Source organism: Thunnus albacares, chromosome 4 (genome assembly GCF_914725855.1).
Source record: "Thunnus albacares chromosome 4, fThuAlb1.1, whole genome shotgun sequence".
NCBI classification, from domain to species: domain Eukaryota; kingdom Metazoa; phylum Chordata; class Actinopteri; order Scombriformes; family Scombridae; genus Thunnus; species Thunnus albacares.
In genome coordinates, this window is record NC_058109.1 from 21,059,399 (window position 1) to 21,083,332 (window position 23,934).

The following is a 23,934-nucleotide window of genomic DNA, read 5'->3' on the forward strand; positions in this document are numbered from 1 at the left end:
CCCCATTCACATCAAATTACAGCCAAGTTCAGTGTGACCTGAGCTGTCATTATCAACTTTTGTCAGCCAGTTTCTGCCGCTAAATCTGATCTTCTGTTTGGGTTTCACACTTACTGACCGAACACTGAAAAAACCCATCTTTAAACCATCTGATATATTGGTAATATTTTTGTTTTAACTGAGTTTGAACAAAGAAATTTTCATGCGTAGTTCTTGTGTAGTACAGATTTGTATTGTATATATATTGTATTGTATTGTATTATATGTATATATATTTTTTCTGCTTGCTTTCAGAACTTAACTTTAGATTGATTTCAGATTGGATTTGTTTGTGCTCATAAACAGTTATCTAATAATAAAGTTCCATATAAATATATAATTGAGTACCTTGAAGGAGTACATTATTGACAAATACTTTTAATTTTTTCTCTCAAGGTTACGTGTATAATAATTTTTGGAAAATTCTCTTTCTCTCGTGGCCCCTCCTTTGTTCCATGTCATTTGTCAGTGTAAATTAGTTGGTTACTGTTATATTGTTGAGTTCAAATGGTGTTTTCAAATATTAAACAAGCCTGTCTTAAATTTAATTAAACATTATATTACATTTAAATATGAATACCCATTTAATAAAAAAAAAACATTTTCCCTAAACATTTCACTGCAGAATCAGTCCTAATAGGATTTAATTCCCCTGCCAATATTTGCTCAGTTTGAGCAAATTAAAGGAAAAACCTTGACCCCTACAGTGAGGGGATCTGGTGGCTCTGTTATGCTGTGGGGGGCATTTTACTGGCATGGTTTGAGTCCACTTGTTCTCTTAGAGGGAAGGGTCACTGCAAATCAATACAAAGTCATTCTGAGTGATCAACTTTATCCTATGATGAAACATTTCTATCCTGATGGGAGTGGTCTCTTCCAGGATGACAATGCCCCCATTCACAGGGCACGAGGGGTCACTGAATAGTTTGATGAGTATGAAAATGATGTGAATCATATGCTATGACCTTCACAGTCACCAGATCTCAACCCAGTTGAACACCTATGGGAGATTTTGGACTGACGTGAACTATATTGTTATCAATTTTCTCCCAAACATGCACAAGGCACATCTTACATTTCCCAGTATCAGGTCTTAAAGGATACGTTCACATTTTTCAAGTCTGTCATGAAACGATACAGACATATCCTTGTTTATCTTTAAAACGTTATTGTTTGTTGTAACTGATCCCTCTGTCCACACAGGAAGAGAAGAGCTCTAAAGCAACCCCCATGTAAGTGATTGGGGACAAAATCTGCAGTCATCCTGTGCAAACATTTCAAAATTCAGCCAAAGCTAATAGCTTCAAGGTTTATTCAGAATTGATATTTTTAGTGCAATATTCCCTCCTTGTGTTTCCACAGATGGTGTTTCCTTGCTGAGCTTTGGCAGAGGGATTGTCACACAAAGAGGGAATATTGTTCTAACTCATACTGATGAATTTTCATATTATCTTCAGCTGAACTATAATCCCTGTACAGAATGAGAACTTTGGATTCATCTTTGATGTCTTGTATTGGAATCACATCAGCAGATTCTTCACAGCCAGTGTAGACAAGAGGAATGAGTACAGCTAACAATGACTCAAAGTACTGCAATATACAAATGGTCACATGAGTTTTCAGTCAGGCATGAAAAAAATAAACCTATCCTTTCATATATGGTAGTGCACTCACTATTACTGTGACTGCAGATATGCTATTTTACATTGTGTTGGTAAATACTAAAAAAAAGGAGGTAAAACAACCTCAAGTATGAATTGATGATTATTTTTATTAATGTAAAATTAATAAATGTATAATTAGTGCAAAATGCATATAAAATTGCAAAATAAATATCTTAAGTTGATTTTGCTTGTGTCTTTGTTTGAATCTAACCTTTTTGTTGTGAGTTAACAGAAAGAAAATGTCAACACGTCATATGCATTGCAGCATTTTTCAATGTTATTTTAAGTGTAAATTTTGCAGTAAATTACTGGCTACTGAGCTGCATTACTTTTACAGTATATACTGTAATTATACAACAGCATACTGCTATATCACAGTAATCTAGTGGACATTTGTACTCTACAGCAGCATATTGTGTTATTACAGTTATTTGCTGTAAAGTTACAGTTCAATACAGTAATTGTACAGCAACATACTGCTGTATCACCGTAATTGACTGTGAAGTCACAGTATACTACTATCATTTTACAATAACTGACTGAAAATGTCACAGTAGCTTACTGTGAAAGTAATGCCACTAGTATCCAGTAATTTACTGTAAACTCACAGTAAAATATTTTACAGTGTATGATTCATATCATTTTCATACTCATCAAACCATTCAGTGAGCCCTCGTGCCCTATGGATGGGGGCATTGTCATCCTGGAAGAGATTATTCCCATCAGGATAGAAATGTTTCAGCATAGGATAAAGGTGATGACTCAGAACAACTTTGTATTGATTTGCAGTGACCCTTCCCTCTAAGGCGACAAGTGGACCCAAACCATGCCAGCAAAATGCCTCCCACAGCATAACAGCACCACCAGATCCCCTCACTGTAGGGGTCAAGCATTCAGACTTGTACAGTTCTCTTGGTGTACGCCAAACATGCACTCGCCCACTTGTCGAGAATATAGTACAGGATGACTCATCTGAGTATATTACTTTTTTCCACATCTCTGTAGACCAGTGCCTATGGTTTTTGCACCACTGAACTCTCAAACGTTCATCTTTGTAATGAGGGGTTTATGTACTGGAGCTCTACTATATTATCTCTCTCTATGTAAGTATTGACAGAGTGTTCTTGCTGACACAGTCTGATCACGTCCTGCATTGACACTCTCAGTCACTTGAGGAAGAGTTGCTCTTCTGTTTTTCACACTAATGCACAAGCATCAAGGTCATCAAATGTGCTTTGTCAACCATAACTTCTGACCCTATTTGCTGATGTCTTTCCCGTAAATCTAAATGCAGATGTCACTTTAGTCACTGTTCCTATTGAAACACCAGCCAGTTGAGCAGTCTTGCAGACCTGCCATCTGTACCTTCTTTCAAAGTCACTTTCAAAGTCTTTTTCTCTTACCATCTTGATACAAAGTGAGAATCAACTGGGCCTGTCAGCATTTTTATACATGTACACAGAGCATGATTGGATGTTGATTTCTTAATTGTAGCCTATTTTTGTTTTGTTATGCCTTTGTTATGTTTTTCCACTCCTTTATTTAGGATTTTCCTTTAATTTGTCGCTTGATTTGACTAATTTGGACGGCTGAAGCTTCGTGTTAACTTCACATGAACTTTTAAAGACATTTTTGCACAGAAGAAGGACTGTTTTAAGCAATATGAATGGCTAGTATGAATAGGAGGAATGATTATGGCAAAAAAAAAAAAAAACTATTTCAGTGTTCATTTGGGCACATGCGTACTGTTTTAAGTAAGACTTAGAAAAACTGTGAGCCCGTCCTTTAATGGATATTAATATGTTTTCAATACAAAAAGATAAATCATTATTATTATTATTACCGTCATTATTATTCAGGAACATCGCAGAGATTTGTCTACATCATAGCGGAGTGCCTCTTTAAATGTGGAGTCTGCTGTCTGTAGTGGTGACGTGTCTCTACAGTGTCTCCTCCTGCTCGTTGCCTCAGTCAGTAGTGAGGTCTGGTCAGATTTTCTCAGTTAAGGAGCACCTCGGTGAACAGTTGGGACATCATGGGCAGTGAGTATCACTTCGGCACAAGAGTTGTATGAGACTGCTATCTAGAACCTCTATAGCAAGCCCCTGAATGCTGTTTTGATGTTTTTTTGTCAACTTAGTCAGCTAACGGTAACGTAGTAGCGCTGGCGTTGATAGCATGCTAGCTTACGTTGCTAGCTAGCTAACTGGTTGGGAGTTGCTTTTTGTACCTTTGTGATCCGTTTTGTGATAATAAGTTGTTAGTGGTTAGACAGTTAGACAGTATTTTTGTAAGCTAGATTTCTTGCCTTTAGAGAAATCCTAGAGGCGCCACGCTGGTTTGAGCCGGTTAGAAATGTCTCGTAAGCTAACTTGTTAGCCACTCATTCAAAGACATTGACAAGTCTAGTGATGACGACGCATAACACCGCCGGTTTTATCTTGAGCCTGCTGCTCCTATCGTCTGCTTAATGCTAACAAGAAATGTATGACAATGATCATGTAAAGGTCTAGCAAAATAGCTACTATTACTGTGAAACAAAATTGCTTTATTCGATATTAAATCTGCTTGATATTGATACATGTAGCTATATTGTAGTATTGAGTCCGCCCCCCATTCACTGCCACGTCCCACTGATGACCAGCTACTATGTCCAGATAAATCACTGAAACATTTTCTTGTTTCATATTTTCTTGTTTTTAGTCAAATTCTTGGAGGTGATAAAGCCATTCTGTGCAGTGCTGCCAGAGATCCAAAAACCTGAAAGAAAGGTGGGTTTTTTTCTTTCACTACACCCCCAATATTACCATTACCTTTGTATTTGGCAGTAAAATAAAGCTGTTAGCTACCTGATATTAAACTTATAATTTTTTCGACCAACAGATCCAGTTCAGAGAGAAGGTGCTATGGACAGCCATCACTCTCTTCATCTTCCTGGTGTGTTGCCAGGTGAGTGTCATAATTTATTACAGTCAATACTTTAACATAATGACTAGTCTTTTGCTCCAGTTTGACGTTCTGTGACGTTTTTGCTGAGGAAACACTTTAGGTGATTCATTTGATTAAGACATATAACCAGCTACTCTTCATGGAGATGCAAATCTACAATATATGACTCCAATGTTCAACATTTTGCAATAAAAACACAATATAAACTCTTAATAAACTACAAACTTCATGTTTTATGTATATAATGTCACCATTATGAATAGGTGCAACAGCTGTTTTCCTTATTAACCTATCAATTATTCATGATCATTCAGTTTATGTATAAAATATCCAAACATTGGACAGCAGCCCATCATAACTAATCAGAGCCCAAACTTATGCTTAAAATATAAAAACCGTGTCTGACTTAAAATTCAAAGAAGTCAGTTTAGCATGATATGAAACAGAAAAGCAAGCAAGTCTTTCTCAATTTTGATTAAACATATAATTTCAGCACTAATCATTACTTAACCACCTGCAGTGAAATTGGCACCACAGTTTGAGTTTACTGTTTAGGAATATGTGTGTTGAAATTGTTAAACTTTCAAAACTGAAATACTATATATTTGTACAAAGTTCTGCACTGGACAGTTTTTATTAGATTTGATAACATTTTGTGAAAGGCTTAAAACAGGTGTGTGTAGCATGAACATTATCTCCAACACTTAGTTGTGTCAAAGTAATTAGACTCCTGCTAACAAATATTTATCTTCTCACTTTTTTTCTCCAGATCCCCCTCTTTGGCATCATGTCTTCAGACTCTGCAGATCCATTCTACTGGATGAGAGTAATTCTGGCCTCAAACAGAGGTATTTGTCTAGCTGTTATTTGAAAAGAAATGCAATGACGTATATCCTGTGTATCTGCTCTGCTGCTGGTATGCCCTAACCTGAATATTTCCCTCCAGGTACTCTGATGGAGCTGGGTATTTCACCTATCGTCACCTCAGGCCTGATCATGCAGTTGCTCGCTGGAGCTAAGATCATCGAAGTTGGAGACACACCAAAGGACAGAGCCCTCTTCAACGGAGCTCAGAAATGTAAGACAGCCATTATCAGTTGAGTTGTGAAGATGTGGTAGGGATTTACAGTTAAAGATTATCTGACCCTTCTCGATGTATTTCAGTGTTTGGAATGATCATCACCATTGGCCAGGCCATCGTTTATGTGATGACTGGCATGTATGGAGATCCCTCAGAGATGGGTGCTGGAATCTGTTTGCTCATCATCATTCAGGTGAGAACAGGAAGATCTAATTTGAGTGAAAATATAAGATTAGAACATGTGGTTCTTTCAGCTTGAACTTCAAATAAAAATAATAATATGTGAACATTGGAAATACTGATACGAAGGAAACAAACTAACTGATTTATTTTTAATTACTGATACTGATTACTGCTTCGCTAAAGTTAAAGATGGATGTTTTATTATCACAGACTTCTCCCTTACAGTGATGTTTAGGTGACATTAACCCTTTCATAAACTTTTTTTTTTTTTAATATATTGAATTTTGAAATGTGTGAAATGGTATGAATACACATAGGAACATTAAATAACTACAACAATAGAGTGGATATTTGAAAAACAAGACCTAGGCGCAATAGACAGAATGTACCCTTTGTTGCATGACGTCCACTGGAGTGGACAGATGTATTTTCAGTCACAGAAAATAATGTACAAGAAAAATATTATTAAAAACTCGATAAAAGTTTGAAACATCTTATTTAGTTGAAAAATATACTTTTTACCTTTTTTTTTTTTTTTTTTTTTTTTCTCTGAGAATAAAAGTATTTCACAGATATTCCTGAGCTACTTGGTGCATTTCCTCCACCCTCCACCATTTTGAATTTATGATTCAATATCACAAAATCACAGAGAGAGTCAAAAATGACATTCAGATGGAATTGTAGACAACACTTTGGGGGTTCACCACCTGGTAGTTGGGACATGGTACTACAACTTAAATGGTTCAAGATGGCTTCCAAATATCTGTCTACTGTAGTGGACACCATGCATGAAAGGGTTAAACTACACATTATCAAACATATGTTTCCTCTTGAAATAAAGAGCTCAAAACTGTAGAACTGAAGGCTTATTGAAGTGCGAGAGATGCACCAAAGTTATCTCAGAGAAACGTGTCATTAAGTTGCATCAGAAAACTAAAATAGTCCTTACTTATTGTTAGACTTACACAACCAACAGGTTTGTTTAGATTAATTGAGTTCACTTACAAGGTACCAGTGGAACAGGAAGTACTGATCTTAGAAGCTAATACTTTTATCAAGTTTCATTGTGAAAACAAATGTTCTAACTTACTTCAGCTAAAACCTCGCTGAAAGAAAAGTTTATGACAAAGTGAAACAATATCTGACTGTATCTGTTGTGTTCTTCCCGTAGCTGTTTGTGGCCGGACTGATCGTGCTGTTGCTGGATGAGTTGCTCCAAAAGGGCTACGGTCTCGGTTCAGGAATCTCACTGTTCATTGCCACCAACATCTGTGAGACAATTGTCTGGAAGGCTTTTAGCCCCACGACTGTGAACACCGGCAGAGGTAAGAGACCACGGAGAAGTCAGCGAATACGTGGATAAATGTGCAAAGTCTGTAAGAAATGTGCCTCATTTTGTGACTCTTTGTGTTTCCAGGCACTGAGTTTGAGGGAGCAATCATTGCTCTTTTCCATCTTCTGGCTACAAGGACAGACAAAGTGCGTGCTCTGAGAGAAGCCTTCTACAGACAGAACCTACCCAACCTGATGAACCTCATCGCCACAGTGTTTGTCTTTGCTGTAGTGATATACTTTCAGGTGAGTTGCTGGCCTTTTGTTTGGTGCGATTCACTTTAAACCTTTTAAAGTTTTCATTCTTAAAGGATGATGAAAATTGAAAAGGAGGACTGATGAATTGTTAACGATTGTCTTCTTCTCACAGGGATTCAGGGTGGATCTGCCCATCAAGTCAGCTCGCTACCGTGGCCAGTACAACACCTACCCCATCAAGCTCTTCTACACCTCCAACATTCCCATCATCCTGCAGTCTGCTTTGGTCTCCAACTTGTACGTTATCTCCCAGATGCTTTCCACACGCTTCAGTGGTAATTTCCTGGTGAATCTGCTTGGAACTTGGTCTGTAAGTATACATTTAATCACAACTTTTCGCAGCTTTCAGTTCAGTTTTTTTCAGTTTTATTATAAGAGTCATCATCATCATCAATACAATCCTTTGTTTTTCATTTTACTGTTAATATACCATATTTTGAATTTGGAAATTATAAGTTCTGGGCTCCAGCTTTTGTTCATTCTAGATAGTAAAACAAACATAAAACATTTTTCAGCCCCTTAAAGCTTGTATTCTTTATTTTCTCCTGTTTGTAGGACACAACATCTGGTGGTCCAGCCCGTGCCTATCCTGTGGGTGGACTCTGTTACTACCTCTCTCCTCCTGAGTCATTTGGATCCGTTCTAGACGACCCTGTCCATGCACTCATCTATATCGTCTTCATGCTCGGATCATGTGCCTTTTTCTCCAAAACCTGGATTGAAGTCTCAGGCTCTTCTGCTAAAGATGTAAGTCCTAACTGCTTTCTAGCAGGTGGTGTTAATGGTTTATTTCAAAGAGGCTGTGTTTTAGAGCTCTGTTCTTCTTCTTCATCATCATCATTCAGGTGGCGAAACAGCTGAAGGAGCAGCAGATGGTGATGAGGGGACACAGAGAAACCTCGATGGTCCATGAACTGAACAGGTAAAATCCAAAATCCTTTTCCCTTACAGGCCATTTTGGTTTATTTTTATATAAATACAACATGGAAGAAGCCCCTCAGTGAGTTATGCTTATAGTTTTGATCATGAATTTACATTAATGTTTTCAACACTTAACTCTTGTTATAATCAAAGCTACAAGTTCTCATATTATTTATCTAACCCTACTTTTCTCTGTTGCCACATGTGTAACCACTCACTGCTTTTTAGTATTGGACTCAGCTATTTCTGCATTGTGACACTTGATCATTTTTCTGTTCAAATATAGTGAAACACATTCAGTTTTAGGTTCACACACCTGCTTTACATTGTTTAATAGTGTTGACAACGCCGGTCATTGTTCACAATTGTTTTAAGAGTATGACCAAGTGGTTTGCATCAGGTATTTTACATTTGGAATTGTGAAATACAGATGTAAGTATTCTAATCTTAATAACAGATTCAAATCCCCTCTTTTTGCATCACAGTAATCTCCCTTCTATTGATTTATAACAATGTTGTCCTTGGTAACACCACTCTAAGTAAACAAAGAAATGTTCAGCACACTGATGAAGTCACAAAGTGCTGAAAATATTTATTTATCAAGATATACCAAACAAAGGCAGCATTTTAAGTGTCCGACTACTTTTCTTTGTGTTGATGTTTTGCTCAGTTGTTTGCATCCCAGTCATTTGAATGTGCATCTACAACAAGCACAGCTTAATAACTACTATACAATTATAATTTCATTATTTCTACTGACCTGCAGGTTAAATTTGATTATTAACCTTTTTCTCAATTTTCCTGTTTTTTTTTTTTTCTAGGTACATTCCCACTGCTGCTGCCTTTGGCGGATTGTGTATCGGTGGTTTATCAGTGATGGCCGACTTCCTCGGAGCCATCGGCTCTGGCACTGGTATCCTGCTGGCTGTCACCATCATCTATCAGTACTTTGAGATCTTTGTCAAAGAACAGAGCGAAGTAGGCAGCATGGGGGCCCTGCTCTTCTAGAAAAGCCAACATTCTCACCAACTTTGATTAAGATCACCAACCTTGCATTTATTTTACATCTATGTGTGAAGCCCCTGCATCATCAGCGCTCCGGTTTCAGGACGTTTGAGGAATCTCTTCTCAGGATTCTCAGCTGAAATGAAGCGTTGCGAGGTGGTGGAACCACGTGCTGATATTCACACCGTTTGCTCCCTCCACATATCTTCCAAAAGCAACACAGACATTTCAGTTGTACATCAGATTTTCTAACTGACTCGAGATTAAAGCTCCCCAAGGTTCACTTAAAGGCTTCCTTTGTGGAAGAATTGAAGTCCTTCAGGAGTTTGATCCTTTTTTTTTTTTCAGACTGACAAGAGAGCGCTTCAGTATGCAGGCATACTCGACTCGAATGATGGCGGTCAACTGCCTGCTTTGTGCGTAGAAGCACTCGATCTTCTGGTTGGTGTTATCTCAGTTTAAACATTGTCTTTTCAGCTTTATTTTATTTTTCTGTTAACCTGCCAATCAGGTGAAGGTGTGGACCAGAAGCTGAACTGTCAGACGCTGAGTCAAGTACTGTCATTTTCCTGATTTGTGTCCCTGTGTGATAGCTTTTAACTGAACATCTTGTAAGAAGAGGATGTGGAGCTCGAATTGGGGAAGTGGGGCATTCCCAGGGAGCTGCAGTATTAACTCATGTCACATTCATTCTTGTTGCCCACGTTCTAAGAATATTTTTGTTTGTTTTTTTTTTAATTGTCTGCTTTAAGCATACTTTATATTAATCACTTGTTTTCACACATGATGAATTATTTCTCTGTACATAGGCCATGCATTGAATAACTTTGAATTTGTCTTCAGTGTAAGATAAAGTCTTTTGAATATGTAAAAATAAATGCATTTCAGAACAAACTTATAGAAAAACATTCTCAATAAAAAACCTTTTGTGGAAAAAGGCTAAATCTTCTGATTGTGTGACTTGTTCTGTGCTGATGTGTCCCAGATGAATATCGATGAATTGCCTCTGAGGGTTATGTGTTAGTGTTATGCAGTCTTTGTACTTGGCCGACATATTGTGATGTCTCTTGGCGATATTGCACACTGTTCTCTTGTTTACTTCTCTAGATGTTGTCTACAAATGGAGGATGTTGAAGTTTTTTTTTTTAACTACATTTGATGTCAATACAGTTCACAATGTGCAGTTTTTTAGCTTCAGACAAATGAGACTGGAAAATTGCTTGAGATTTTTTGTAGGGAAGGTAGTTTGGCCACAGCAAATAGAAAATATTTTGAATGCCTGTATGTATTTCAATCTAATACAATACCTCAGGGATCAATTTTAAGATAAAGCTACCTTCTACTACTATTTCTATAAGGGCAATTATTAAAGCCCTCTTCTGTTTAAACGCATATTTTCCTTAATGTGACTTCACTTTGAGCTTCGTTGTGCAGAGTTTGACACCAGAAGGCTGTTTTCACCTTCATCTGCTGAAGGAGGAAAGTTTCTCTGTGCTCACTTTAAATCTCACACGTGTACCTATGAGCAGGATTTGTGACATCGCAACTAGTTTGGAGACAATGGTGGTCCAGTATGCAACAAGTGTGATGTTGACACTTGAAACCTCCAGTGCACAAACACTGAGAATAGACTTTTCAGTGAAGAAACATCTTGTCTCCAGTAGTTTAACAAGAATGAGGTCATTTTAAGATCTTTTATGTAGGTAATTGTTTTGAAATATATATTGTTTTTGTGTATCAGACGTAAGTATTTTTATATGTCGAAAAACATGTCTGGAGGGGATCTTTTAATATTATTGTTATTGTCTCTCTATAGACAGATTGTTGCTCCATATACCTGTACATAGTGATCTACAGCAGTGGTTCTAAGACTGGGGTCCAGGGACCCCCAGGGGTCCTTGAGGGGATTCCAAGGGGTCCCTAGCAAAAAGGAGAATAATTTATTTTCATTATAATTCCATCCATAAGTAACACAATGACAGAATGTATGACTATTTCAGTTTCATATACTTTCTGTAATAAAACATCTAAAAGCAGAAATCTTATCAGATGGGGGTCAGTGGTCTAATTTGTGTCAGTTTAGGGGTCCTACATGTGAAAAAGTTTGAGAACCACTGATCTGAAGTACCTGAGAGCATTTTTTTGTCCAACTTTTAATGCGACAAAATACACTGTGATTATATGTTATATATATTGTGTATATAAAGATAGATTGTGTTATAATTATGGCAATGTTAATTGCCTAACTAATCTCTCATCCCTATATTAACATTAAAAAGTAGTATTTCTGCAGGGTTGTATTGGATTGTTTGTATTTCCCTTAACTCTTCTTTCTTTGCTGACATTTTGATGGACTAAAGATATTTTTGAATAAGTGAAATGATTTGTAAATAATGTACAGTTAGAGTTTGAGAGAAGTCGTACATACCAAGATTTTCTCCTTTTCTTTACAAACATTATTTGTGTGAAATGACAAGCATCATTTTGTGGAGAGGCCTCCTTTTTTTCTTGCATTCAGGGTTTTGAGCTGTAGGAGGCAGTACTGTGGCCCGGAGCTCTACTCTACCAGGAGCGATATTTTTTGTTCCTAGGATGGTGAAGTCATGACCCGCCCTACTCTGCCTCTGATTGGCTTACCCTGATATTACTTCCCTAACTATAACCAATCACACTCCTCATGGCTAAATTTAACCAGCCCAAGCAACGAAGTTAATGAATTCTAGCCAATCAGAGGCAGAGTAGGGCGGGTCATGACTTCGCCATCCTAGGAAATAAAGATTTGGCCTACGCGAGAGGAGCAAAGAAGAAGACTGCATGGTCTTGCCGCTACAGCAAGGATAGTTGTGAAACACATTTGCTGATTGCTGATGCTGCACTGAAACCTCCAACGTTTTCACGTAGTGTTGTGTCATGTATTAATACGACGTGTTTTTCTCTGTGAGCTGCCATCTGCTGCAGTAGGTAAAAATCAGGAGCTTCATCAGTTCCAGCGAGAAGAAATGACTTCTGTCAGAGAGGAAGGTAACCATGTTGTGCTAGCCTGGCTAACTCATCTGGACAGCTAACATTTAAGTTAATTTGAGTCTGAATGATAAAGCCGGTAACTAAAAGTGTAGTGTAACTAGTTTCTCTTCATTATGAGAATAACTAGCATTTGAAATCATCACCTGTTAGCGTTACATCATCTGTGAACAGGAGCGTTAGCTAAAAGTTTAGTTTAACCTTGACCAGCAGCACCATAACCTTACAGTCTGTGTTACCTACAGTGACTGTTTTCATAGTAAGTCATCTTAAGATGGTTTTCACAAAATGTTTGTCTTTGTCACCACAGTATGTTAAGTTTTTCTCTCGTGGGCATCATGATGAAATGTGGCTGTCTTGGTTTTGGTGGAAAACTGCTCATATTCATGAGATTTGTTCAAATTCAAGAGAAAAATGTGCCCAGACTGTCACGCTACATAATCTTACTCGTGTTTTTTTTCAATGTTATACTAATCTGTCCATTATGTTTTCAATTAAAAGATTTGTTCTTGTGCAAGATGTCACAAAAAGTCACAAAATAATTAAAAAATCATATTAAAATGTCCCAGAACCCAAGAAGATGTTTTCAAATGTCTTCTTTTGTCCAAAAGTCAATTGTCATGAAGTCAGACAAAGAAAAGCTGCAAATCCTTAGCTGGAAAATGTTTAGCATCTTAGCTTAATAAATGACCTCAGCTGTTCAAAACTGCCTATTATTCTCTATCAATTGGCTAATCATTTCATCACTAAATAACACAGTTCATTGAGATGTGTGGCTGAACATGCACACACATACAAATAAGTCAATGACAACATTAATTTGAGGGTTAAAATGAAACAAAACAAAAAAAAAAATTTTTTAAACAAATGTCATAAGCATTGATAAGGATCCCTTGCATTTGGTGATTGATACGTTTTTACCAAGATATGCACATAGTGGGACATTTTACAGTTAACAATTAAACTTGTCAGAGCTCCTTGCAGGCAAACTCCATAACGGTGACACTGTTACTAAATGACAAACATATCTTTGGCATATCTTTACTTTGTGTTTTTTGCTATTTTTTCAGCAGACATTTTCTATAAGATGATTTGAAGTTTGGAACAAGAACCAGTGTGATTATTGTCATCTTAATATTATAACATAATAATATTAACTATCCAGTAGACGCAGTTGAGGTCATTTGAGGTTGTGGGATAGATGGGATGTCATAATACTTACCACTGATGTTTTGTTTGAATTGTCCTTCCACATTTTACACAATAGGTAAAGACCGAATAATCTTTGCCACCAAAGAGGATCATGCAACACCCAGCAATGCTGAGCTTATAGAGGAGGATCCCAATGACCCCTATGAGGAGCGAGGTGAGGAGCTATAAATAGTAGCTCTGGTAAAGTTTTAAACCCTACATTTTATTACCCTGCATTTTAATTCAAAACTCCTCTCCTATCCTAGGTCTGATTCTTCCCAATGGGGAGATCAACTGGAACTGCCCCTGCCTCGGCGGGATGGCCAGTGGTCCTTGTGGGACTGAATTTAAGGACGCCTTCTCCTGTTTCCACTACAGTAAGGAGGAGGTGAAGGGCTCTGAATGCCTGGAGCAGTTCAGGGCCATGCAGGAGTGTATGCAGCGCTACCCGGACCTCTACCCGCAAGAAGATGACAAGGTGCCCGAAGAAAAGTCATCTGAAACAGAGCAGACCTCTGCTCCTGTGCAAGACTCTGATACCCCACAACCCAACACAGAGAGCTCAGTGGAAAGCTCATGATGAGCCCCCGCGTCAATCCGAGCGTCAGGGTTGTAAAAAGAAAAAAAAAATCTATTTATGAACAAGATGGACTTGTATTTTTTTTTAAATAATATAATATTGTTGAAAAAAATCACAATCTTGAAATTCAAGTTTGTCAGTCCTGCCCTTATGTTCAGGAAAAACAAGATTTGCAAATTCATTCAATCAACATCTTAAAGGACCAAGCTGAGCATAAACACTGAGGTGTAAAGTGGATATTTTTTTACTTCCTTTGTTTCATGATAAACAGTCCACTAATCCATGCTCTGATTTAACATAAAAAGCTCTGAAACTGTAAGATTACAGTGAAAAACACGTTTTATACTTGAACATTTTTCATTTCCATTCTCTTTTAACTGTATTATTTTCATACTACATGACATATATTTCATTTTACATGTACATTATGAGTTATACAACATTTATGTTAGTAATGTTATCAAAGTTGTTAAATCTGCAGATGTGCGAGGAATGAACTGCAACTAAAAAACATCTTGCAACTTTCTAGTGTTGAATGTTCAGTAGCGTTCAGTTTCCACAGTTGTCCTCTGTCTGCTAATTTATAACCAGACCTAAAACCTTTACCTCACCTGAACTCAACTGTTCCGTCTGTGTGCAACACAGGAATGATTGAAGTGACTTGAAGTGAATATTGTTGAAAATTTTATAATAAAAACTGTTCTGGTGAGATATTACTAGTGTAGACCTCCCTCGATTTCCTACAGTTGACCTTGCAAAAACAACTGTATACTCACAATATTGGAAATGTGTTGGCATCATTAGCACCCAGCAGATGGTAACTTAGCTGGTAATTAATGAGTAACACAAACAGTTCAGAACATTGCTGCTCCCTTTAGATTATTTTCAGTTATAACTCAACCTGCAAGGAGAGAAGCAGTTAAAATGTAATTCGGTCAGGATACAAACTTTTTTAGTAATGAGTTAACTAGTTCTCATTTATTCAGACATGTAGAAAATATGTCAGTTTATTGTGGTTTTGAAGGGTGAAATGGTGTAGATAATGTCCTACTTTCAGACTTAATCTGCATCTACTACACTGCACCGGAAAGTATACGTTTTTAGTACATTATTAGTAATTAGTATCAATCAATCAATCAATTTTTATTTATATAGAGCCAAATCACAATAAAAGTCATCTCAAGGCACTTTTCACATAGAGCAGGTCAAGACCATACTCTTAAATTACAGAGACCCAACAATTCCCCCATGAGCAGCACTTGGCGACAGCAGTAAGGAAAAACTCCCCTTTAACGGGTAGAAACCTCAAGCAGAACCCGGCTCTTGGTGGGCGGCCATCTGCTTTGACTGGTTGGGTTGAGAGAGAGAATGAAAGAGGGAAAGGGGGGGGGGGACACAGAATAACAACAATCATAACAACAATCATAGCAATAATGACAATGACACAGCAGCAGCAAGGGAAGGATGCCAACAGGACTGTGAAGGACCGCGAAGGCTCGGCCCAGAACCCAGGGTTTCCAGCGAGATGAGAAAGCACAGAAAAACTCAGGGGAAGAAGCAAAGTTATTGACATGCATTGATGTTACATGAATGCATACAGATGGAGAGGAGGAGGAGGAGAGAGGAGCTCAGTGCATCATGGGAAGTCCCCCGGCACTATAAGCTTTATCAAAAGGGAAAGATTTAAGCCTACTCTTAAACATAGAGAGGGTGTCTGCACCCCGGACCGAATCTGGAAGATGGTTCCACAGGAGAGGAGCCTGATGGCTGAAGGCTCTGCCTCCCATTCTACTTTTAAAGACTGTAGGAACCACCAGTAAGCCTGCATACTGGGAGCGCAGTGTTCTAGTGGGAAAATATGGTACTATGAGCTCTTCAAGATATGATGGTGCCTGACCATTAAGGGCTTTGTAAGTTAAGAGAAAGATTTTAAATTCTATTCTAGATTTTACAAGAAGCCAATGTAGCGAAGCTAAAATGGGAGAGATGTGATCTCTTTTTCTAGTTTTAGTCAGTACACGTGCAGCTGCATTCTGGACCAGCTGGAGAGTCTTTAGAGACTTGTTAGGGCAGCCTGATAATAAGGAATTGCAATAATCCAGCCTAAAAGTAACAAATGCGTGGACTAGTTTATCTGCATCTTTTTGGGACAGGATGTGCCTGATTTTTGCGATATTACGTAAGTGAAAAAAGGTATTAGTGTAGAGGTCTTGTATAATGTCCATGGATCTGCAGGTGATGGTGGTAATGCTCTGTATTGCCTTAAAACTGTTGAGGAAATGATATGATTCTACGTCATTGTTGTTGACCTGTTGTTGTCCAAAGGTTCTGACATGCTTGTTTAACTGTGTTACATGTTTATGCATCTGGGGTCAGAGGTCTGTAGCACTGTTTGTCCACAACCTCAGGAATCAATCATTACAAAATAACCTTTTCTAACCACGGCATGCTATTGGCGGAATGAGAAGGGCAAAGATGACCAAAAAGCCAATGGGACAATGAGGTGAAGAGCAGAGCGATCGCCCACAAATCTTAACAAGTAGTTATCACAGTCTTTCTCTCCATAACAGTCATTTGCAGTGAGGGTGACAGTTGTCTGTCCATCTCCAGTGTGATCTCCAGATCTCTACTCAAGTGTTTGACAAAAAATACTCAGCAGGATGTCGACTTTAAAGGAGATATGCAGCGGTTTACCGCTGGACCCTTTGCCTCCTAACCGGGGAAGAGACCCTAATGTGCCACATGCACCTATCCGGACCCCAAACCTCACAGCAGAGGAGGAGCGGGTGAGTGAATGTAGTAACAATTTAGTGCATTCAAACATTTTTATCTTCTTTGTCACAAAATAAATTGTAATGTAGCAGTAATCCGGTTACGTTTTATGATAATTCTTTTTGGTCCACAACAGCACAAGTGTAGTGTTTTATTTCAAGCTCAAAAAAGACTAGAATAGAGACATCACTGGTACTAGTCACAGACATTTTTGCCACTATGTCAAAATACTTTCTGTAAAAAAAAAAAAAAAAAAAAATCTATAATGAAGACATTATATGTCTAATAGTATGAAAAACACTGTAGATGGACCAGCTGGGCTGCAGTAAAAACTGTCAAATCATCAATATCAAAAGGAAAAAGTGCGATTTCTTTTACTATATAGGTGTTAGACAGTTGACATTATGCCATGCTGTGTACTCTGTCTTATTGCATCACCACTGCTGGCTCATGTGTTGCTCTAAAAAAATTGATTATTCTCTCAGGTCCTCAACTGATTGCCTAAACTCAGAGCAAAGGCTTCAGTCAATAATTAAGAGAGACACAGGCAAGCTTTTAACCGTTATATCATGAGGAGCCTGAAAGTGTTGAAGACTTACTCATGTCTATCCGACAGTATTGAGGACACTGATTTACACTGTGTTCATCCAGTAACCTAAATGCCTCTTCCCTCTAGATGGCGCTGAGAAATGCCTTGCGTTATTTTCCCCCCTCCCACCATGCAACACTTTCACTTGAATTTGCTCAAGAGCTGCGGCAGTACGGCCACATCTACATGTACCGCTTCTGCCCAACATTACGCATGAGGTGAGGCAGCCTGATGATTAAAGACTAGCCCATGTGGGATTTTTGAAGCCAGTATCCAAACTGATACATGAGAGTAAAATAAAAAAAGAGTAAAATAAATCTATTAAATATATATTGACCGATATTCCTTTTTTTGCACTTGACACTTAATTTGGTCACTCGGTCACAAGTTAAGACAAAGATATATAAAAAGACCATTAAACTTTACCAACAAAGATGACAGTAACAGCAAATGAAAGATGAGTTTGGCAAATATTGTTACTTGAAAATTTAAAAAGATCAAATACAATATCGACCAACATTATTGACCTGCTGATATATGCATGGTGAACATAATCTAACTCTAACTCTATTGGATTCAGTACATTCAGGAGTTTTGCTGTTACAGCCTTACTTGGTCTGTTCTCATAAATTTCCTTCTATTCCTCAGAGCATATCCCATAGATCAGTACCCTTGTCGCACACGTCAAGCAGCCTCAATAATGCTAATGATCATGAACAACCTGGACCCAGCAGTTGCTCAGGTGAGCTTCTTCCACAGCGTGTATTAACTGAGCAAAGCCTCCTGAGTTAATTCTTTTGTTTGACTTGTTCACTCTAAGACAGCTTATTTTTTCTTAATATTTTAGTTTCCCCAGGAGCTCGTCACCTATGGAGGGAATGGACAAGTGTTTAGTAACTGGGCCCAGGTAGGTCCTTAGTTGACTCGTGTTGTGTCCAGTGGCTTTGGTAATGATGATATACAGAGTCTAAATAGACAAAATAATAATGATTTGTGTGTGTGTGATGGTGTGAGTGCAGTTCCGCCTTGTGATGCATTACCTGAGTGAGATGACAGAGGAGCAGACTCTGGTCATGTACAGCGGTCATCCCATGGGCCTGTTCCCCAGCCTGCCTTCCTCACCGCGTGCCATCATCACCAACGGCATGGTAACTGCACAAGACGCATAAACTGACCTTATAAACTGATACTTTTAGCCCACATGCATCCCAGTGTGATGAGACATCCACCATTTCTTTTTCCCTCACTCAGGTTATTCCAAATTACTCCTCCAGAGAGCAGTATGAGAAGATGTTTGCTCTCGGTGTATCAATGTAAGTTTTTTAAGGTGATTTTTTTTGTTGGTATCAGCCATCACTTGTTGTTAGGTAGAGTGGTGATTATACAAGAAAATGTTGCCATATTAAGCATATTGTGTGGGTGTGAGATGTAATCTTGTGTACTTCTGTTGTTTGTTTTCAGGTACGGTCAAATGACAGCAGGCAGCTACTGCTACATTGGTCCGCAAGGGATTGTTCATGGCACTATGGTTTGTGAAAAAACAACAAAAACAAAAGATGCACAACAGCACACTCAAGTATTCCTTCATACAAATATGGATTATGACATGATTTCTGTGTCGGAAACAAGAAAAAACAAAACTTTTCTTCACAAAATTATACTTATTTTTTAGACTCTTTTTGCTTTTTTTTGTGCTTTTTTTCACATACTGAGTAGTATCACCTTAGTAGACCTCTAAAATATTTAAATGAAACAATCTGATCAGGAAAAATCACGCTTTCATTGAACCCTCGAAACTTAAAGACATTTGTAACCTGCTTTATGACCTGTATGAAGTAGTTACTGTTCTATTTATTTGTTTTGTTGTGTTTTTCTGTGTAGCTGACTGTGCTGAATGCCGGCCGGAGGTACCTGGGCTCTGATGACTTGAGAGGTCGTGTCCTTGTGACCTCTGGCCTGGGGGGCATGAGTGGAGCTCAGGCTAAAGCTGCCGTCATTGCTGGCTGTATTGGTGTGATTGCAGAGGTCAGCTGGTATCCAGACTTTATATGTTAGTACTCAACTGCTGAGCAAGAACGGAGGAAGTACTGTATGTCGATGTGATGGTGTGAACTGGATTTCTGTGCAGGTGGACGAGGCTCCTCTTAGAAAGAGACACGAGCAGGGCTGGCTGATGGAGGTCACAAGTAGTTTGGATCAATGCATTAAACGCATAAGGTAACAGAGAGGAGAAGATTATTAAGATTAATCATGAATGTCCAAAATCATTACTACTAAGCTGTTGCTGCTTTTACTTAATACTGTACTGGTGGCCATGATGGTTTTGATATTATGGTGTTAAGTGTTGAAAGTCTGGAACTTGCAGTATTAATTGGCAGCTTTGTTAGCTACAAAAAAGCCATACCTGGAAGTGGATATACCACAATACCACACTGTACTGTATAAATACACTGTTACAAGTAAAAGTACTGTATTGGAAATGTTACTAAAGTAAAAGTACTCAGTGGAGGAAAATAATGGAAAAGAGGGAAACAGCTAGCCTGGCTTTGTTAAAAGGTAACAAAATCCACCTTCCAGCACCTCTAAATCCTTCCCTGGTTACTGGCCAACCTCATGGTGACAACAAGACTCACGGAAATCACTTTATAGATGCTAGTAGGTCGAATTTGTTAACTTCAAACAGAGCCTGGCTAGTTGCTTCCTCCTGTTTCCAGTGTTTATGCTTCATATTTATTCACATAGACGAGAGAGAGAGTCGTATCAATCGTCTTATCTAACTAAGCATGTTTCCCAAAATGTTGAGCTATTCCTTTAATGCAGGTGCATTGATGTGTAAGCAGCATTTTTGTTGTTGTTGCACTTAGCTAATTATTTGATATGCTGTAAAGAAGTGCAGTCTATAACACAGCATCATATTTTATAAGTTCATTATATGTGTAAAATCTTCATTTGTTAAGCAACTGCTAGTACTGCTAGTATGTATGATGCAGTGGAGTAGAATTATAAAGTGGCATGAAATGAAAATACTTGAGTACACGTCTATTGTTAATATATTCAACATCTTAGTAAATGCTCCATATTCAGGAAAAATGGCACAGAAACCCACAGAAAACACAGGATGATGTATCCAATAAAATAACCTGTCTACTGTGAGATACAGTAATAACCCTTATTTTTTTTGTGTGTGTCTTACAGAGAGGCCATGCGCTCAAAGACTCCCCTCAGTCTGGGTTACCATGGCAATATTGTAGACCTATGGTGAGAGGTGAAAACTTTCTGCTGCAGCTACAGTGAGAGAGCCACGTTTTGTCACATAGTCTTGAAATCTCCCACTTGTCTACCTTTCTAACCAGGGAGAGGCTGCTGTTGGAGTATGAGAGGACAGGCGAGCTCCTGGTGAATTTGGGTTCAGACCAGACCTCCCTTCACAACCCATTCAACGGAGGCTACTATCCAGTCCAGCTCAGCTACCACCAGGCCAATCAGCTTATGTCCACTGATCCCAACCGTTTCCGCACCATGGTCCAAGAAAGGTTGAATTAGTCATACAGGAGAACGTTGCTGTAGTATATTTTCTGCAAATTGTGATACTATCAAGCTGAAATAATATGTTTTACATATTATCACAGCCTCAAAAGACACATAAAGGCCATCAACAAGCTGTCTGATGCTGGTATGTTCTTTTGGGACTATGGCAACGCATTTCTCCTGGAGGCCCAGAGAGCCGGTAAGTAATTTAATGCACACAAACATACACAATAAACGTAGATGTGTCATTCACTCCATATCAGAATAACAAAGAGGCCTGGGTTCCTTGTTTTTATAGGAGCAGAGGTAGAAAAGATCGGTGGAAGACCGACAGAATTCCGTTACCCTTCTTATGTCCAGCACATTATGGGGTGAGATATTGTCTTATTTATTCAATATAGCATTGATCCTGCATTATAACTCTAACACAGGCTTTAGACAGTTAAAACACTGAAAATCAAGAGTGTAAAAGTTCATTGTTGACCTTGGAAACAGTAGTTTGTCAAAATAGTCAGAAGTAAAGCTTCACTTGTTAGCTTTGTCTGAGCTTTAAACCACATCTCATCAGGGGAAAATCTGGCGAGAGCTAGTACAAGTGAAGCTGGAGTTAAGATTATTTTTGTAAATCTAGAAACCTGTGATCAGATCAGATCTTTTTCTTCTTGGGATGAATAGTTTGTGATTTCTCCTCTTCTGTCTTTGCCACAGCGACATCTTCTCTTTGGGCTTCGGACCGTTCCGCTGGGTGTGCACATCTGGCGACCCCCAAGATCTCGCCGTAACCGACAACATTGCTGCTACTGTCCTGGAGGATATCAGTGCCAACGTGACTGATCGCATCAGACAGCAGTACAGTGACAACATCCGCTGGATCAGAGAGGCCGGAAAACACAAAATGGTCGGTAACTTTCTGACTAAATACAAATCACACTGTTGAAGAGATGGCTGTAAATGCTCTCTTTGTTCCTCTTTGTTTAGGTTGTGGGATCCCAAGCCAGAATCCTCTACTCCGACCAGAAAGGAAGAGTCTCCATTGCTTTGGCTATCAACAAGGCTATCGCTGATGGAAGAGTTTCAGTAAGAGAATACATTTTCTGCTTTCATATACATCTTTGTATGCAAGATTTCATGTTTTCAGAGGTGTTTCAACATCTGGCCATGGGCTTTCTAAACTGACAGCATCTTACGTTGTTTCTCTTACTCAGGCTCCTGTGGTTATTAGCAGAGACCATCATGATGTTAGTGGCACAGACAGCCCCTTCAGAGAGACCTCTAATGTGTATGATGGGTCTGCCTTCTGTGCAGGTATGTGCAGTTCACTGTGGCTGTGCACAACTAAGGACTTTTCCAATTAAATCAGTTTAATATGACAATTTGTCTGTTTTAGATTGACAGAAACAAACGCCTGCTTTCAACTATATTACCAAACAACAATAACATGGTTTTGACAAAAATAAAAGAAGACACGCTGACTGTAATTGATTTCAAGCAGATTTTAATTTTTATATCATACTGAGGTAATGATTGAAATCCTAGAAAAAAAAAAACATTAGCTGGCAACTCCACAGTCCGCACAGCATCTGTTTCTGATTACTACTGACATGAATAGCTGTGACTGAGGCCTGTGGCTTTGGCCGCATGCTCATAACCTGGGTTGTTTTTCTTTGATTCCAGCTTTCCTGCGTCACTTTTCATTCATATAAACCAGAAATACTGCAGGAATTACTTGAATTCGAGCCACAGTGACAGCTCACCATATCTCCTCTTTACAGACATGGCAGTCCAGAACTTTGTCGGTGATGCATTCAGGGGCGCCACATGGGTCTCCTTGCATAACGGTGGCGGTGTTGGCTGGTAAGGCTGGATGGTTATCCAGTAAATAGTGGATCTGTGTGAATGTTAGTTATGATTCATCAAAGCTGTTTATTAAATGAATTCTCATTGTGTTTTCACTTTATCTTATGCCTCATCTATAGGGGTGAGGTAATGAATGGAGGATTTGGTTTGCTGTTGGACGGCTCAGAGGGAGCAGCAAAGCGGGCCACTCTGATGCTCAACTGGGACGTCTCCAATGGGGTGAGAGTACAAAGAAGAACTCACTATTATTTACAGTCTGCTCAGATTACAGATAATATCTGATTTACTCTGATCTGTGTGTCTGTGTGTGCTGCAGGTGGCTCGTCGCTGCTGGTCTGGAAACTCAAATGCCTATGAGACCATTCAGCGCACCATGGAGGAGCACAGGCAGCTGCGTGTCACCATGCCTTTTCCTGTAAAGGATGAGCACGTGCTGGACCGTGCCCTGCAGGGCTAGCCAACACTGCAGCATATGTTACAGTAACAGCCAGCTACAGACACGCAGCAAAGGAAAGCCGCAGCTGCAATCACTGAATGAGGCCTTATCCAACAGCTGAAATGGCTACTAGAAATCTCCTACAAAAACAACTCAAAATACTGAAATACTGCAAAATATTTTGTCAGTACTAGTTAATCAATCAGTGCCAGTGATGTTACATACTGTATGTTATCCATAATTACACAGAATTCACACAGATGCTCTACTATTGTGCTAGGCTGTTTTAATAATTTAATTTGCAAGAATATGTTCTTTGTTTTATTGTGCTGAAAATTAAACTACAAGCATGTTTAAATTGTAAAGCCTGTATGAGTCATTTGCACTATATGTCAATAATCTACAATAATAATTTGCCCAATTATGTTAATCAAAATGTCACTGACACTGACATATAAGTGTCTGACAACATTATGGAAAGGACCATACAGAGAAATAAAACTTTTTTCTTTTCTTTTTTCTTTCACT

General features: G+C 38.6%; 3 protein-coding genes across 3 annotated transcripts; all 3 read left to right on the forward strand.

Moving 5' to 3' along the window:
* The first annotated feature begins 3,627 nt into the window (after positions 1-3,627).
* On the forward strand, positions 3,628-10,369 carry sec61a1 (SEC61 translocon subunit alpha 1). Its single transcript, XM_044349920.1, has 12 exons — positions 3,628-3,745; positions 4,407-4,474; positions 4,587-4,652; positions 5,422-5,500; positions 5,599-5,730; positions 5,817-5,926; positions 7,088-7,241; positions 7,334-7,494; positions 7,619-7,816; positions 8,062-8,253; positions 8,352-8,428; positions 9,249-10,369. The coding sequence occupies exons 1-12, from the start codon at positions 3,739-3,741 to the stop codon at positions 9,433-9,435; spliced, it is 1,431 nt and encodes a 476-aa protein (XP_044205855.1). The 5' UTR covers positions 3,628-3,738; the 3' UTR covers positions 9,436-10,369.
* A 1,848-nt stretch (positions 10,370-12,217) lies between these two features.
* On the forward strand, positions 12,218-14,937 carry chchd4b (coiled-coil-helix-coiled-coil-helix domain containing 4b). Its single transcript, XM_044349049.1, has 3 exons — positions 12,218-12,453; positions 13,721-13,819; positions 13,911-14,937. The coding sequence occupies exons 1-3, from the start codon at positions 12,432-12,434 to the stop codon at positions 14,222-14,224; spliced, it is 435 nt and encodes a 144-aa protein (XP_044204984.1). The 5' UTR covers positions 12,218-12,431; the 3' UTR covers positions 14,225-14,937.
* Positions 14,938-16,715: 1,778 nt separating this feature from the next.
* uroc1 (urocanate hydratase 1) lies at positions 16,716-23,764 on the forward strand. The gene is made up of 19 exons (XM_044349802.1): positions 16,716-17,010; positions 17,673-17,803; positions 18,234-18,327; positions 18,433-18,492; positions 18,605-18,733; positions 18,837-18,898; positions 19,047-19,113; positions 19,467-19,610; positions 19,714-19,802; positions 20,781-20,843; positions 20,939-21,118; positions 21,215-21,312; positions 21,412-21,484; positions 21,822-22,011; positions 22,092-22,190; positions 22,319-22,418; positions 22,886-22,967; positions 23,090-23,189; positions 23,287-23,764. The coding sequence occupies exons 1-19, from the start codon at positions 16,885-16,887 to the stop codon at positions 23,425-23,427; spliced, it is 2,028 nt and encodes a 675-aa protein (XP_044205737.1). The 5' UTR covers positions 16,716-16,884; the 3' UTR covers positions 23,428-23,764.
* The last annotated feature ends 170 nt before the right edge of the window (positions 23,765-23,934 follow it).

Coding starts and splice junctions, on each gene's coding strand:
- sec61a1 (XM_044349920.1), top strand. Junction 5,731..5,816: donor CTTCAACGGAGCTCAGAAAT/GTAAGACAGCCA, acceptor GATGTATTTCAG/TGTTTGGAATGATCATCACC. Junction 7,817..8,061: donor ATCTGCTTGGAACTTGGTCT/GTAAGTATACAT, acceptor TCCTGTTTGTAG/GACACAACATCTGGTGGTCC.
- chchd4b (XM_044349049.1), top strand. CDS start 12,432: ATGACTTCTGTCAGAGAGGAAG. Junction 12,454..13,720: donor GACTTCTGTCAGAGAGGAAG/GTAACCATGTTG, acceptor TTTACACAATAG/GTAAAGACCGAATAATCTTT. Junction 13,820..13,910: donor TGACCCCTATGAGGAGCGAG/GTGAGGAGCTAT, acceptor CTCCTATCCTAG/GTCTGATTCTTCCCAATGGG.
- uroc1 (XM_044349802.1), top strand. CDS start 16,885: ATGTCGACTTTAAAGGAGATATGCAGCGGTTTACCGCTGGACCCTTTG. Junction 17,011..17,672: donor TCACAGCAGAGGAGGAGCGG/GTGAGTGAATGT, acceptor TCTTCCCTCTAG/ATGGCGCTGAGAAATGCCTT. Junction 23,190..23,286: donor ACTGGGACGTCTCCAATGGG/GTGAGAGTACAA, acceptor TGTGTGCTGCAG/GTGGCTCGTCGCTGCTGGTC.